Consider the following 17641-nt stretch of genomic DNA (forward strand, 5'->3'; position numbering starts at 1 on the left):
AGCAAAGTAACTACCCAAAAAGCATACAAAACTTACAAACATCAACAATAGCTCAGTTGGCAGAGCTGGCGATATTGTTGCCAAAGTTAGGGCTTGTCTTTCCATTTTAGAGTGTGTTGTAGGAATTGCAAGTTTGTGAATACAGTATGTCCTGCACATATTTTCATAACACAAGTTGCTTTTGCATACTTCCAAAACAGGCTAATTGTTTTATCTTCTACTGTCTCTATTGTGCAGTAGAGTTTTTTATATTTATATACTTATATTACTTTTTCTGCTGTTGTGCGTGTTGTGTGTGATGTCTGTATGCTACTGAGACCTTGAATTTCCCCTTGGGGATCAATACAGTATCGATCTATCTATCTATCTATCTATCGATCTATCTATCTATCTATCTATTGAGAAATGTTGATGAATTCATTGCATGTTTTACAGGAACCATGAGGTTTAATTCAGTGGATTAGAACTGTAATGGCCATGCTGTTGTTTGATTGTTTGTCCCTGTGGGCTGAGCTCTCCTTCAGGTTGCCGGGGCATGTGGGATAACATCTCGTGCTGGCAGCACGCGCAGGTCAACGAAGTGGTCACCATCAGCTGCCCAGAGGTGCTCAGGAACCTGTTCGGCACAAACGGTACACACTCCTGCCCCGTCCTTCTTTGCATTCTCTCTGTCTCTCCTCTTAAACCTCCCTGCTGCTGATAAAGTCGTCATCGAGTGATGTGAGGAATGGACCTCAGAGCTTTTTCAAATCAGAGCCCGCCACATGCTGACCTCGCACAGCGTTTGAATTCCATATATGGATTTGGAGGATAAATCTTTGCTGTCATTTTGTCTCATAAATCTTCATCAGAATGCACAGCCTCATTGTTAATTATTAATGCTGTTATTATAATGTACTTGGAACAGACAAAGTAAAATTGATGGCTGTTTGAACAAATACATTTATATAATATTTTCCCATGAGATGCCAAAGGAATGCCATCATAAATGTGCATGAGTGTGCATTTGTTTCTGTTGAATACTGCAGTGTTAATCATCATTCATGTTTCACCTTGAGAATATCACCGTTCTATTTTGAGTACCACTATTTGGTGTCTTTGGGGTATATGGGCTATGGGCAATGTGTGAGGGGTTTATGGGTGTATGGGGCTGTGGGCTATGTTGTAGTAGAATGCACAATATTTACATGGAGATGTAAAGTATGTGTTTTCAAGCTCAGGCAAAACTGTGTGTGTGAGTGTGTGTGTGAGTGAGCGTGTGTGCGTGTGTGTGTCCATGGGAGGGATGAGGTCTGCCGGTGGAATGAGAGACTTGGCTGAATCACAACTCATCCCTTCTCCTACACTATGCTCACTGACCCGTGAGCACAAGCCAACTATCCAAACCACTGCACCATTCCCCCCTCTACTCCCCTGCGCTCCCCCGCCCACCCCTCTCCCCATCCTCCCCCCGTCCTTTCTATTTATGGCTCCTGACCAGCTCATGCTGAGCGGGCTCACATCCTGTTGGAAGAGTCAAGTGTTAATTAGGCCAATTAGCAAACAACATCTGGACCGACTACTTACCTAATGTATCAATTAAGATAATGCAGTTGAAGTTGTTGCCATGTGAACAGCTACAACAACAGATCATACTGGCGGTTTGTACTGTACTGTACTGTAATGTAATATTTTGTTATCGCGTTTCAGTAGTACTCTGGGACATGCTTGGCAGTTACTCGTAAAGTCGAGCCATAGCTATGTGGGAAGTGATATCTGCCTCAAACATTTTCTCTCAGCTCTTTCTCAGAATGCCTCAACATATGAGACACAATCTCCACCTGTGTGCTAAGTGCAGTGGCCTCTGGAGACAAACAGGGACGGTCTGACTGGCGGAGAGTCCGACGTTGCCGTGGCAGCCTGTGTCACTTCACATAGGAAGAGTTCTGGCTGATAAGACGGAGCAGGCCTGCCAGTCCTTGCATTGCCACGGCGACAGAAAGCAACTATGACGCCACAACACAAATCACTCGAAGCATCAATGACAGCGCTTTCATCAAGATAGCACCATGCTGTTTCAGATTATGTCTGGGCTAATGTGTGTTGGATCAGCAGGCAGATGTGATGATAATAGATAGCACCTAGCTTCCCTTAGGCTTTAGGTTAGTCATCAGGACCCCTATTCAGATTGCATGTGAAGTAGTTGAAAATTATTTCATCAGTGGGATATGATTGTACATAGTATGTAGTATGTATGTCTTTGAGGTGCATGGGAACATTTCTGTTTGAAAGAGAGAGAGTGTGTGCGTGCGTGCGTGTGTGTGTATGTGTGTGTGTGAGAGAGAGAGAGAGATGGAGAGAGAGTGCATGTTGGCTCTTCCCTTTCTCATGTCCTTTTCAAGCTGCTCAGCTTCTGAGTCCTCTATGCTCTTTTGTCTCCCGCGTGATGAATGTAGAATATTGGTGGTCCTAGAAGAGCAGGAAAAGCCACAACCATTAAAGATTCAGCTCTATTAGCCCTTGTCCCTGAAATATACATGGGAGTTTATGCGTTTCATCAGAGGATGGCTGAGCGAAGCATGACCATTATTTCTAATTCTTTCTTTTCTTTTGCACTGGGACATGTAGTTGGGAGCAGTGTGGAAACTGCCTTTAAACACATGTAGTTCAAGACTTGTTATTGTTATGTTATTTTAACAGCCAAATGACCAAAATCTTGAATTCACCATTGTAAGAGAAGTTGGACTGTAAGATAAGTTGGCCTTCAACTGTGTCTCTCTAGGCCTATGGTTATTACACAGATATCAATTTGTTGTAAAAGTTTTTTCGAAAAACTTGTAGAAGTTACTCACATCCTTGCTTTACCTTGTGCCTGTGTGTGTGTCTTTTCTATGTATCTAAGGAAACATCAGCAGGAACTGTTCTTCTGATGGATGGTCAGAAGTCTACCCCGGCATCCACAGTGTTTGCTGGGACAAGCCACGATCCAACAAGGTAAAAGCCCAGGTACATTACATCATACATCTAATCCTTGCATCCAAATTCAGCCCCTAGCTTCATGTTTGTTCTGTGAGAACAGGGCCAGGCACTGAAGAACAGAAAGGTATGGCTTGTCTGGGAGCTTGTCCCAGGTGTTAAAGTCACAGACCAAGAGTGACTGGAGGGGATTTGGACGAATAGATGTGGTGACGGCTGGCCTGTCTTCATGATCTCGTGTGTCATGGGTGTGAATCACGTGCTCCGACCGGCGCCTCAGGTGTCTGTCTGACACACGCGCCTCCATCCTCTAGCCGCAGCCTGCCAGATGGGCCCCCGGGCTGGGGAACGCTGGGTCTGGGCCACTATCTGCACGGCTGGCTCTAGAATGGGGGTGTTTGTTATTTGAGAGAGATGGAGAGTGGGAGAAACAGAACATGAGGAGTGGCGGTTGTGGTGGGAGGTGGGGCATGAGGGTTCAACGGAAATGTTTAACTTATGTCTCTCTCCAGATGTCAGTGTGTGTGTGTGTGTGTGTGTGTGTGTGTTTATGTCTGCACGTTTGTGTATTTGTGTGTGTGTGTATGTGTGTGTGTGTGTGTGCATGTATGTGTGTGCATGTTTATTTGAGGGCAGCAGAGAGAATGGGTGAAAGAAGACAGAAAGTGGGAGGGCGAACAAGAGAGAGAGAAAACAAGGATAACGAGGTGGGGAGAGATGCGATGCAGGGATAATGATCTCACATTAAATATTGGGATCCTTTTAGAGGCCTTCCATCTGTGAGAATTGGTCTTGACTTCGGCTCTCCGGCTCTCACAGTGTCTGCAGGAAAGACAATGAGGCGAGCAATTCGAGTTACAAGGACAGTCAGTAAAAAAAGTGAGTTTTTCCTGCAGACATGGAGGCAGAAAAAAACCCTGCTGAGCCCTAAATGAAAGAACTTTTCCAATAATGACTAAAGTTGCAAAGTTTCAAATTCTTCCTTCTAACTTTTAGAGGTTCTCTACTTCAGTGGATTATCTTACAGCATTCGCAAGTTTTAGGCAAAAAATGTCATTTGGCCCTGAAATTAGAAGTTTCATCCTCTGGTGGGTTTTGGCCATGCTGCCTTGAAGTCACCGAGGCATAAACCCCTGCCACTAGACTGGCATGGAGGTGCATGCTTTTTATAAGTGATATATTATAGAGTCAGAAAACACCTCTGAACATCTGAACTCTGAACCTGGGAAAACACCCATGTGTTCCTGTGAGGTGGTGGTGGTGTGTGTGTGCGTGTGTGTGTTTGGACAGAGAATGAATGAGATTCTCTGCATCCTAAGCACTTTGATCTTAACACACATGATGGACTTGTGTTATTTCTAATCGCATGAAAAGATTAGTCTCCACCAACAGAGAACTAATTTGATCACTCTTCTCTCACAGAAGTCAACCAGTGACTGCATTAGCATAAGTCAAACGGGGTCAGTGGCATTGTTAGCAGAAGTCAAATCGGGGAATGGCTAGATTAGCATATGCTATGTCGAGAATGTATAGATTGGTGATCTGTAGCGTGGAAACATTGTGCTCGTCATTTCAGCCACTGCCCTTTTCATCGTAGCCTTCAAACTTCCATGAGGGATATTAGAGCATACAGTACCTGCTACTGTTGTCTTAACATCACAGGTGTTCGACTTATTTAGTGAGAAAGGTTGGGAATAGGCACCCACCAGCCCAGCACTAAACTCTGAGCGTGGTAAACAAAATCGGATATTTCAGGCAGTAAAAGCCCCGGTAACCAAACTAGATTTTGTTTAAATCTACACACCAATGGCTACTGAAAAATGTTATCAAATGTTATTTTGAAGTATTAAAAAACATTGTTGTTTTAGAATTTTCTAACGAAATGGTTGGTAGGCTAATTAGCACGTTTACGATATCTTTGTAAAAGTTCAAGAGATTCAATGCATTTATTTGTCAATTGCATATTTGCACAGTAACAAAAAGCAGGGGGAAAAATAAATAAGTAAAAATGAGTAAATGTTTTAAGGGGTTTATAAAAAAGGAAAAGTGCTGGGACAGTTATGCATTCATGTGGCTTGGGGAAAGAAGCTCCTTCTTAATCTTTCAGTTCTGGCTTTGAGGGAGGCAGGATAATGACAGCCCTTTATGATTTTCTTTGCCCTTGACTGGCAACGCCAGGTGAAAATGTCCTGTGACCCAGGTAGTTTAGTCCTGACAATGCTCTCAGCACATTTTATCACTCTGTGCAGGGCCATTTTAACCTGAGAGTTGCTATTTCCATACCAAGTTGTTGTTCCCAGAAAAAACAGACTCTATCGTAGCAGACTAGAAGGTCTTCTGCAGCTCTGTGGATATTCTGAATTTCTTCAGCCTTCTGAGGTGATACAAACGCTGTCTTGCTTTTGCTTCAGTTGGTTGGAGATGTGTGATCCTTGAAAATCCTCAAAAAGATCCTCAGAGATGGTTACACCAAGGTATCTGAAGCTGCCCACTCTCTCTACAGGGGCACAATAGATTTCCCGTATAGACCCTTTCATGGAATTTTCATTATCAGCATCATAATTGGCCCCACAAGACTTCCTTTTTAACATTCCATATGTTGCAGAGGAAGTAGATTGGGGCCCAAATAGAATGTTCAAGCATTGTTTTTGTTTACCTTGTTGAAAGGGTCCATAATGTAGTACTCTGCTTCTCCCATTTGAAGTCTACCAGTAATTGCTTGGCTTCAGAGACATTCAGTTCTAGGCTGTTTTCCTTACACTAAGATATCAGTACCTCAACGTCATTCAGATAGTCTCATTGTTGTTGGAGATGAGTCCTATCACCACTGTATCGTCCGCAAGCTTTACAATGTTTGGAGCTGTGTATAGCTGTGCAATCATGAGTGTATAGAGAGTAAAGCAGGGGACTCATTATACATCCTTGGGGAGCACTGGTGTTGAGAGTGATTGCAGCTCCCAATTTTCACCGCCTGAGGCCTGTCTGACAGGAAGCTGAGAACCCAGGAGCAAAGTTTGTCCCATTTTTTTCTGCAACAGAACGTTATGCTTGTGTTCCTGTAGTGATAGATGTAGTTTGACTTTGTCAGTTATATGAGAGAGTGAGGTATGGCAGGGGATGTTTCTTGCTGTATATATCGACATTCTGAATCATATGATGTCACTTTCAAATATCCTCCACACACAGGCACACTCACAGACACACACACACAGACACACAGACACACACACACACACACACACACACACACACACACACACACACACAGATACACACACACACACACACAGATACACACACAGACAAACTTTCAAACCTACTTCTGTGGGTGCTTCTGTGCTTTTTTGGTGTGGACCACCAAACAGTCCCTCAGAGGGATAGGAATAAGGTCTGAGTTGTTTTTAGGAGAGAGAAATGGGTTAATAAGCATGTGGCCTTTTCACCTCTTAATCACAGAGAGACAACACTGCCTCCACTGTGGGACCCTCGCCAGGTTACTTTCTGATGTTCATCTGCAAAAGAGCTGGCAGCCAGTTGTTTTTTCATTCCATACCTGTGTGCGGGGGGAAATTAAACATTTGAGCAATTTCCTGAAGGGGAAAGGCGAACAGTAGCTGAGGTCATTCCCGACAAAAGCCTGTTCGGGAATTGTCTCTTTGAATTAGTGGTGATGATGACACAAAATTCCCCTCCCGGGGGACTTGTATGTGTGGGCTGACCTTGCATTGGACCGGACTAGTCAGAAACCTGCTTTTTTTAACGACTGCGTCCACCTCTGAGTTTGACTGTGTGAGGACCTGCCTGCTTTGTCGACAGTGTTTCTGGGCCCGGGGACGGATGAGTCTAGACTTTGATAATATAACCTTGCTGTATTTATTTTATGTGACAAAATCCAGGGTCTTTTAAGGAAGCGTGAGTTATGAGCTTTCAGGTCAGAAGAGGGGCACTATGCAGTTTATTGAAGTCAGATAAAGGAAGATGAGTTCTATGACTAATGCTTTTGTAACATCGCAAAAAACAGCTCAGTGTGTGTTGGCTTGCTTGTGTTAATAAATATTCAGATGTCTCAATTTTACTCCCACTAGGTTTATTTGACGACAGTTAAGAGACATATTTTTTATTTGAAGCTGTGATTGTGTGTGTGTGTGTGTGTGTGTGTGTGTGTGTGTGTCTGGGGTGTTGTGAGTCTGAAAGAAGAGGTCTCATGTTTCAGTATGTGTGGTATGAATCTGAGCTTTGGAGACATGCCTATGAGAAGCGGGTGATGTACTGTTTACTGTCAAACTACAGCTGCTTAGGTTTGGAGGAAATGCGTTCACCAAAGTGTTTTGGTCGACCCGCCCTCGCACTATAAACTGAGCAGGACATGACCCAACGTGATGTATAGCAGCTGATGAGTTTGTCAGAATATGACTACATTTCTTTGATTTTTAATAGGGCTCGGCTGAATGCCCACTGTTCTAAGAACAGTTTTAATGTCACCTTCTGTGGTCTGTGAGGCTCTCCAGGTATTTTCCATGGGCATCCCTGAAAGCACATTCCAAAGAGGCTCCACGTATATTTGTCTGCCAGTGTATAAGTGTGTGTCTGGAAAAGGAAATGATTCTTCTTCCCCTCCAATCCTTCCTGTCTGTTAAATTGGTGTGTGTGTGGGGGGGGGGGGTTGCGCTGGCTTCTGTCTTATGCTGATGTGTTGTTGGGTGAACCTGAAAACGACATACAGTACAGCCATGATACGTGTTTGAAATCTCCATCAGTTAGCACGGCTTTATATTTTCCTTAAGGCTTGCTCTGTGTCAAATATGAAGCATTCTTTTAGGCCGTAAACAATGCCTTTTCGAGTGAATTCTTCGTGGACGGCACAGATGTGGTAATGAGAAATGCGTTTTTGTCTGGCCGGAAAAGACAGTTTTTGTAGATGAAGATTCTAGATGTAGATTGTGGTATATTACATCTAAATACCAATACCTCAAAGCTCATAAGAAAGGGTGCCCTTTGGCTACTATGTTTATGAGATTGGTCCATCGGGCCTCAAATATCTGCTTCTCTCAGAACTCTCCCAAGCTGACACCTACAGCTCTTGGCATAACATTTGATGTCTGGGAAGCATCACAGACGTATCACAGAGTAACACATCCGCACACACACACACACACACTGAGAAACAACATTCAAATAAATGTCCATCTGGAGTGCGCCCAGCTGGACGGCCAAATGGCTCGGTCAGGCGCTGCGCTCTTTAGCTGAGGCGGAGCTCGAAGCATGCGGCCCTGGATTTGTCCGGCGCACGGCCGTGCCAGGTTTGGTCTCAGGGGTAAAGAATGCTGTTTATGAAGGATGCACATTTCTCAGCTTCATCACACACCACACACACACACACACACACACACACACAGACACACAACCCTTGCGCCCTCCCCCTCTCCACTCTCCTTCATTCCTGCTGTAAGGAGAGGAATTTTTCACAAGTGTCGCTCAGAGATTGTTATCTGGCTACGCAGAAGAGACTTAGCTCTGTCTATGGGACTTTTAGCTAAGACGCAGCTATGTGTGCATGTGTGTGTGTTTATTTACAACAAACTGTTTAAGGGCTGTGCTTGATTGATGAGTTATATAAAACTGGGGAGAGAGATAATAAAAGTGCACTAAAGTGTGGCCTAACGTTGCCTCTCCATCAGATAGGTTTCCTCACAGCCGTAGATCATCCTCTGAATAAAGCATGAGAAATTTAGTACAAAATAACCAAAGGATACCATTACTGTATATGTGCATACTATATTTAGAGGCATTAAGTTACTGTGACACGAGTATGCAGTCAGACCCTTCAAGGTTGTTAACTGACCTATTATAAGCACAAATCCTGAGACGTAATCTGCCTATTGGACGCTTTCATTTAAAAGCAGCATGTGTAAATGGCTAGATGTGAATGTGAGCTCTGGGGCTCCTATTGGGAGTGCTCGGTGATGGCCTCTGCTCTGTGTCCCTTGCATGTGCACAGCTGGTGTTTTATGTGGTGGTGAAGACGCTCTACACGCTGGGCCACAGCCTCTCCCTCATCGCCCTCATCACTGGCAGCGCCATCCTGTGTCTGTTCCGGTGAGAATGGTGACAAGAAGATGGTTTCTGTACACACACAGACACACACACACACACACACACACACACAAACACAGACACATTGTGGAGTGTTACAGTAAAAGAGCCTTTGACAGATATTAATGGCGATCATTAAATACTTGGCCTTGCTGTGCCTGTTGGTATTTTTGGATATCCCACACATCCCACCACTATTTATCCTTGGTGACAGTGAATTAAACATCACTATCTTGTTTTGGTAATATTTATCTCGCCAGACACTTGTGCTACAGTAGGGTTCACATAAATGAACAAACCGTTTTGATGAATGATGTATTTCATTAATTTTGCTCTGCAGCTCCAGGATAGGATTGTTTGGTTGAGATGGTGTGGGGATTTTTCATTAACAAGATGATTATGTTTGTGGATGAGTGGTTGTCTGTGTGTGTGTGTGGTTCTGTGTGTTTGTAAATATGTGATGCTATCTAGGAAAACCCCTCACATGGTGCCAATTTAAGATTCTGATACCATCCTAGCAACATTCTGGACTCGGTCTCCTAGCAAAATCCAGGATACCATCCTCCAAAAATCTTGGATGTTGCTAGGATGGTATCAGAATCATAAGTTGGTAAAATTGCACCATGTGAAGGGTTTTCTCAGATTGCATCATACAGTATGTGTGTGTGTGTGTGTGTGTGTGTGTGTGTGTGTCTATAGAAAGCTCCACTGCACAAGGAACTACATCCATCTGAACCTCTTCCTCTCCTTCATTCTGAGAGCCATAGCAGTGCTGACCAAGGATACCATTTTGTTTACAGAAGACGAGAACTGCTCAGAGCAACCATCCTTTGTAAGTCCCCAACACCCGCAGAGGCAACAACTACACATGCCTCTGTTACAAAATCAGATCATGGTGGTCATGGAGCAGATATTCTCTCTCTTTCTCTCTCTCTCTCTCTCTCTCTCTCCCTCTCTCTCTCTCTCTCGCTCTCTCTCTTTATCTCCCTCTCTCTCAGTGAAACATTGTATTGAGTATGTACCGCTCAGTAGTAAGTATTTACATGAGTTGTCAGTGTGTTGATAGGACTCAAGTCAGCCCCATCTCTCCCTTTCCCCATTATCTGTGCAGATTGGGTGCAAGGTGAGCTTGGTGTTTTTCCATTACTTCGTAATGGCCAATTTCTTCTGGCTGCTGGTGGAGGGCTTGTACCTTCACACCCTGCTCATGGTCATCTTCTCCGAGAACAGACACTTCATCGTCTATCTCCTCATTGGATGGGGTAGGTCTGGCCCAAATCACTTTTACTTCCAGCCAATCCATCCAAGAGCTGTGTCCTCAGTGACGAGCGTTAGATGGGATGTGGTGGAGAGGTTTTTGGGCCTGTGCCTGGAACACAGAGCTGTATCTCCTAAAGTACTCCTTTCACTTCCTCTGAGCGACTGCTCCTGAATGTGCCATGAATCTGTTTTCCGTCTTTAGTATGTTTTTTTTTTGAACCCCTCACCTCTCAACTGAAAGCACTTACAGTCATAAGAGCACTCAAGATCAGTACTTGGCAACGCAACCTGTCAGGAAAGGTTTTGCATTGACTTTTAACCTCGTTGGATGTGTAGATGAAAAAATGTTTACCAGTGCTGTGAAGCACACACTGATGGCTATCCCTCCACATTCTCTCTCTTTCATCCTGATAGGAGCAACAATCAAATGGCATTAATCAAATGCGGCTTTTGTTGGTTGTACACACACACACACACTCATACACACACACACACACACACACACACACACACACACACACACACACACACACACACACACACATACACACACACACACAAATACAAACTTCTCTCTCTCCCTCTCTCTTAGTGTCCCTGTCTTTTCAACATAAGATTTAATCTCTCTACAAAGCCAGAGCTATCTGCATAACATTCTGCTTTACACTCCACACTGGGGAATTGTTGTCCTTTAGGAGAACACAAGAAACACACAGCTCTCATCCTTGTTGTTTCCATGTACCGTGCAACCACTTACTTTTACACTGGGGCATTTCCCCTGTCGATCTAACCTGGAAAAAAAACTTTTCCCAGAGGAAGAGAGAAATGAGGGTCTTGGGTGCTCTCCTAGTGCTTCTATTGGAGTTGCTGTGGCTGGGGTGGACTTTGGCTCACCAGGAGCATCAAATCAACACCTCGTTAAGATTCCCTTTCATGGTGACAGTGATAATAAAAAGACCCGCTCATTTAGTTGTCTCAGTTTTCCCACCAGGTTTATTTTTGACGACACTTAAGGGCCAGTTTTTATTTAAAGCTGTGTGTGTGTGTGTGTGTGTGTGTGTGTGTGTGTGTGTGTGTGTCCACAGCCATCCTTTAAATGATCACAGTTTACTTCTGTGAATTGGACACTGTATTGGACAACTTCATCATTCAGGAAGCGCTCTGCTAAACCAACCACTTCATACCTCACCCTTATCTGTGCCATTACAGTGCTCTAGTTGGGATGTACAGAGGACTTTCTCAATGTTAACTAAATCGGTTTTGCCATGACATTTTCAAAAATGGAGCAAAAAGTGGTGAGTCTTTTAGTTTTAGTTTGTAGGAGCTTTGGCTGCAAGTAGTGTAGAAAGTCAATATACAGAAAGTAATCTAAGATCAAAAAAAGTCCACACTCACTTAAATCCGTAAAATGTTTTATTCAGGAGCCTGGGCAGGAAGTCATTTGCTCTTCATTGAAATTTAGCAAACAAGAGATATGCCGCTCTCTGCGATGGCGGCATTGTTGCTGATATCACAACCTCTGCTGTAATGGTGTCATTGTTTCTCAGTATGTTGATGGGTCATCTCTCTGATGTGGCGCTCTTCTACTCAGGGTTCCCCACAGTGTTTGTGATAGCATGGATCATCAGCAGAGTTTACCTGGAGGACACAGGGTGAGCATCTGAGCACAGCATTTATGCCATCATATTTTGCTGCTTGTTTGTACTCCAGGGAACAGACAAAGGGAGAACAAATCTTGTTGGACAGTTGTTCTGCTTTGATCCATGTATTGCATGATGCATACCATTCTTGTGATCATCTAGGACGTTGTATTATTCGACACTCTGATCCAATGTGTCAGCAAGTCCTGGAGACAGTGTACTCCCTTGACAGACACTTCTCAAACAAAAATCAAGCAATGTGAAAGAACAAAGGATTATTCTCATATTGGACATATTTTCCCCTTCTGTTAGGTGCTGGGAATGGAATGACTCCGTCATCCCTTGGAGGGTGATCAACTGGCCCATTATGGCGTCTGTTATAGTAAGTGTGCTCCATATCTCCTTGTTTATGTCCCCCAATCTCAAAACTGTTAAACAGAATGCCTCGTGTGAGGAATGAGTGCTATGTCTGTTTATCATTCGCATAAACCTGCCAGAACAGTTTTCGGGGCAGGTGAATTCATCTTTTAGGTTTTTTTTGTCAAGTGATCGATTGCTGTTGATATACAGTACTCACGGCCATTGCATACTGTATGGGCAGAAATGTCGGTGTTTGGAGGATGGATGGATAATGTTGTTGTCAAGACCAGCTGAGGTCCGAGGGTGGACATTACTGTAAGCTTATGAGTGGGAAAGGTATCACATGACCTAGCTAAGCTCTTGGTTGTCATTTTTGGTTGTTTGCACCCCCATGCATTGGCTTCTGTTAATGGGCTTAACACTTCAGCACTTGTCCACTGACATGAGCTTCGTCCCCCCCCCCAACCCCACAAATAGACGGTCTCTATGAAAGTAGTGTCAGAAGCGCAGCTGATCACATCCCCACGCTCATAGTGTTTTCAGAAATGAGACAACAATGATAAATGCAGGTGTGTGGGTGGGTATGTGTCAAGCTGAGCTCCATGTGGGCCACTTTAGAGAGAGACTCTCCGTGTTGCCCCACAAAAAGCCTCCGAGCTGACGCTCTGTTTTCCGTTATCTCCCCGAGCTTTAATTAATGCCTACGCCTGCATTTGACCCGCCAGCCTTCTCAGAAGCTTTAATCGTGATAAAGCAGAGCATCAATCCATTCAGATAAAGTCAAGACACATAATGGTGTGATTGAACCCTATCATAGTGCAAACTGCAGGGAGTGCTTTTAAAGAGTATGAAAGCAACAACCAATTGTTTGTATGTTTACAGGAATATATATTTATGCGTATGTATTATGGCACCTGTGGAAAATAATGATACATATTGTGATAAACATGGTGCTTTTTTCTCCTTTTATTAGATCAATTTTATCCTCTTCATCAGCATCATACGGATCTTGGTGCAGAAGCTGAGATGCCCAGATGTTGGAGGAACTGATCAGTCTCAGTACAAGTTAGTCCCTCACATTTACATGTCTGATTATAGTGCTAAACTGACACAACACGCAGACATGCTATTAAACAATAGAAGTTAGTGCAGAGTGCCCTCATATGAACTGAAACTGCCAAAAGTCTAGAGCTGAAACTGCCAGTTGTCATTCATTGATTCATATGGAGCACTTTGGTTTCTAGGCTGATCTATTTCCCAAATGATTTTTTGTCTGTTCATTGACATGGAAGCCTCAAAATGGGTAGGAATGTATTCAGACTTAGACAGAGGGAGCGTGCTGTTCTTTGAAAACTATTAATCTAAACAGCTTGAGTGCAATCTGGTTTATTGTTCTCTGTGCTCTTGCAGAGTAAATGAGATGGGGTAATTTCACACAGTGAAAATGTTACTTCTACACCTTTTGTTATTGCTTGATTGGGCAATTAGTCAATCTTGGATATTTATGTATTTCGACTTATTTTTTGTATTAAGTTCTGGTTCAATATCCATCATGCAACATGCAGTCTGTCTACATTGTTGTATTATCTTTTTTTTTGCTCAGGAGGCTGGCAAAATCAACACTTTTGTTGATTCCCTTATTTGGAGTACATTACGTAGTGTTTGTGTACATCATGGAGAAGAACAGTGAAGCCATAGAAAAATACAAAATATTTTTTGACTTGTGCGTCGGATCATTTCAGGTAAGGATAAAGCTTGCTAATCTTGCACCTAGCAGTAAACTTCAGAGTGGTGTGTTGTGAGAAGATATGTTATCAGCACTCAGTCCCAAAAAAGAAAGATTAGGCTACAGAGAATCTGGGAGCATTACTGTGTTACCACATAAGTCAAGTCCTTTGAACCCTCTTTGGCTTTTAATGATTGGATTGGAGTATGTGAGACCCTCTCTTACTTACCAACCATATCCACCAGCATGACTGAACTGATCCAAGAAGAGCCCTTAGAAATGATCAGTAGAGTGTGCAAAAGAATCCACTTAGGCTACTTGTAAATATGAACTTCACAAAAACTCTTATCTTATCTTCCAGATCCAGTCATCCTTCTGTTGTGAATGAATGTAATAAATGATTTTGTTATCTCTAGGGCCTTGTTGTTGCCACCCTGTACTGCTTTTTGAACAGTGAGGTAAGCCCTTCCTCCACCCAGGCTCCTTTTATGCCATCATACATTTCGACTTAGGCTACAGACAGACAGATACAGACAGGCAGACAAACAGACAGACAGACCCGATTACAATACCTTCAGTCCTTTAAAAGCACAGGATTGGCATGTTTATATTTAAAAATTAACACCCATACACTCATAAGTCAGGATACTTCATCCAGGTACTTGTCATAAATATTTTAAAACTATTTAAATGCTAATGCAATGATTGTACAAGCTAAATAGTGTTTGCTGGGTTCCCATAGCAACAGCAAAAGAACTAGATGCCAAGTGAGCATACATAATAAGCATTCCGTCACTGCTCCATAACTCCATAACTGGATTTAATATGTCAGTTACATGAGGAATGGATGATTAAAATGTAGTTTAAAACAGTGCATAGTGTTAAAAGCCATTAAATGTTGCAATGAAACTAACAATACTAGCTACAATTCTTCAGAATTATGATTATTTGTGGCCTACGCTGTCTTATTGAACCAAGAGCAGTCATCCTCAGAGTTGACCTCAGATCAGTTGACAGGCTCTTTTTGTTGCCTGTGGACCTTCATTATACAGAAATGCCCATCTGCTTCAGGGCCGAATAAAATCTGAACACATTATATTCTAACTGGAGGACATGGCTACAGTGCTGAGCATTGCAGGCAACTCTTGAGTTTTGTATCCTACTGTCCACGTGCCCCAGGTCCAGAGCGAGGTGAAGCGGAAGTGGCGAAGCGTGTGCCTTAAGCGCTATGTTGGCCAGGACTACCGTCAGCACAGCTCATCCATCTCCCGCAACGGCATGGACAACGTGTTGCAGTTCCGCCGCAACACCCGGGCTCAGTCCTTCCTGCAGACGGAGACTACCGTGGTGTGACCCGGACTTTTGGGGATCAGTGGGACGGACATCTCCTGGAGATTTGACTCTGACCTTTCTACTGGGGGGTACAACCGACTAAAGTGTGAAGTCCTTCTTGTGCTATTAATTTTGTTTTCATTTTCAAATCCCAGAATTTGGTCTTAACGTTGTCTTCTGGGTTATGCTTAAATGTCAAACTTTTACATCACAACTGCTGTGGTATTTGTCACAGTAGCTTTGTGCTTGAAGCTTGATGATCTGATTAATATGGTTATTTTAGTACCTCTTTGATACTGGCTTGATGCTTGGTGGCATTTAGGTTCAAATTAAGTTTGCGTCATTGTATATCACAGATATATGCTCAAATCAAAGACAAAAGTCACACAGGGGACAAGGCAGCTCATTTACTAGGGTTAATAGTCCACGGTATTCAAGTGTGCTGATAATCTTAAAGAAAGGGCGTCTGACAATAAAAGGGCGAGGCATTTATTGCTCACTCACACATGTGAATGTAAAGAAAACAAATGGAGATGTGGTGATGAAGACATTTCATGCATCTTATACTGTACACACCGACATATATGTAACACCACAGGTCAACAGTTATATATATATAGGCCCATTATATTGTATTTGACATGGGCCTGGTCCATGACATTCTTGCAGTGTTTGTGATGATTCTACACTTCTCTAAAGTATTTAACACAATGCATTGTAGTGTAGGTGATGCCTTTATGTTATGCTGAGAGCCCCTTCTGTTCAGACTTTGTTGAGGTGTGGTCTTGTATGTAAACACCATTACAGAGTCATCATTAGAAATACATTAACAGTGTTAGTGATAGCGCTGCAAATTTAACTTAATTTTAAGTTCTTTCTCCCATATATCAGCATTACATTATTATCTAATTTGCCCCCTTTCCTTACAAAAAAAACAAGCTGGTGTTTTTATGAGTTTCTACTCAAGTGGATTTAATTTCTAAATGCCACATTAAAGCACAATATGAGTAGACCTTTATTCAAAGGTGTACTGAAAATGCAAGCCATGCTAAGGTTTAACTTCAAATTCTGCTCTCTATTTTGTTGCTGTTGTAAACTCAGTGTTCTTGGGAAAAGACTTCATGGAGGGCACAGAATGAATGTCATTAGTCGATGATAATGTTTCACAGCATGTGAATGTATTTTTCATTTTTTTGTACATGTGTATTTTTTTGTTCTAATTAAACAGGATGGATATAGAAAGGATATTATTGTAATTGTGTGTACAGAGTTGTATATACAGTAGGAAATTTTCTTGTCTAGGATGCTTGTTTATTGCTCTAAGGTCTTTTACATGGAACATGGAGTTCTGGCATTGTTTATTTGTTACAGTGTTATGAAGTTCAGTCTTAATATCATCTAAATGAATCTTTGTGCCATATAATGTTTTTTTTTTAATATTAGCAAAAAGAAATAAGGGAAACCATGAAATAAAAGTTGATTCATTATGTATTCATTTTGTGTCTGTTTGGTCTCAAAACCAAATGTATTTTTCTGATACTGATACAGTGACAAAATCTCAGGCTTAGAAAGGGACCTGTATCCTCTTCAAAAGCCAGTTTGTCATTATGCATATATTTTTTTAATATGTCAGCATTTTTGACATGTTCAGTTAGGGATTTTATTCAGCATGAGGAAGGGCTTGGATATCAGTCAGCCAGTGAAATGAAGATGGGGAAGTTTTAAGGCTGCGTTCTTGTCAGAAGTTGTCCTTTGGAAGGTTGGCTGATCAAATATGGTCTATGTGTCGCAAATCAAACCAACATATTTAATGCCAGTCAGTATCATCTACACAGTATGCACACAGCTTTGTCGCATGCACTACTGTGTATAATTTTTCAGCTTTTTGCATACTTCTATTCTTGACAATGTGCTTTACTTGCTGTCTCCGTAAAGAAAATACCACATGGCAATGTGCCAGTGCTTCAGTAGAGTAAAAAAAGTTTCAGCTCTCTAACTATGAATACAGGATATTTGAAGGCTTACCAACCTTAATACCCTGATATGATAAGAAAATAAACAGTTCAGATATCATTCTGTATCTATCATCAGACTTGACTGCTTGAGAGTGCGGATCACTGCGTGATATAACCACACAGATTCTGTCTGGCCAGCAAACACAAGTTGCATGTGGCAGTTAAGCGGTTCTCTTTTTTGACCAACAAGCCTCAACATGAACTACAAAAAATACAACCTATTTTGTTTTTCTATGCTGTATAAATGTCTTGTCACAGAA

At 42.4% G+C, this 17641-nt stretch overlaps 1 protein-coding gene across 1 annotated transcript; it reads left to right on the forward strand.

Moving 5' to 3' along the window:
- Nucleotides 1–535: 535 nt before the first annotated feature.
- Nucleotides 536–16772, forward strand: vipr2 (vasoactive intestinal peptide receptor 2). The gene is made up of 11 exons (XM_076291315.1): nt 536–632; nt 2882–2973; nt 8954–9051; nt 9748–9880; nt 10160–10310; nt 11900–11960; nt 12261–12330; nt 13282–13373; nt 13912–14050; nt 14451–14492; nt 15214–16772. Exons 1-11 carry the CDS (start codon nt 536–538, stop codon nt 15385–15387), a joined length of 1149 nt encoding a protein of 382 aa, XP_076147430.1. The 3' UTR covers nt 15388–16772.
- The last annotated feature ends 869 nt before the right edge of the window (nt 16773–17641 follow it).

Source organism: Alosa pseudoharengus, unplaced genomic scaffold (genome assembly GCF_046254945.1).
Source record: "Alosa pseudoharengus isolate Yale_2024_CS ecotype anadromous, Long Island Sound unplaced genomic scaffold, YU_APseudo_1.1 YU_APseudo_1.1_scf_18, whole genome shotgun sequence".
Taxonomy (NCBI): Eukaryota; Metazoa; Chordata; class Actinopteri; order Clupeiformes; family Clupeidae; genus Alosa; species Alosa pseudoharengus.

Excerpts from the sequence above, each read along its gene's own strand:
- vipr2 (XM_076291315.1), top strand. The coding sequence starts at position 536 with ATGTGGGATAACATCTCGTGCTGGCAGCACGCGCAGGTCAACGAAGTG. Across the intron at positions 11,961-12,260 it reads GTTTACCTGGAGGACACAGG|GTGCTGGGAATGGAATGACT; the intron begins GTGAGCATCTGA and ends CCCTTCTGTTAG. Across the intron at positions 13,374-13,911 it reads ACTGATCAGTCTCAGTACAA|GAGGCTGGCAAAATCAACAC; the intron begins GTTAGTCCCTCA and ends TTTTTTGCTCAG.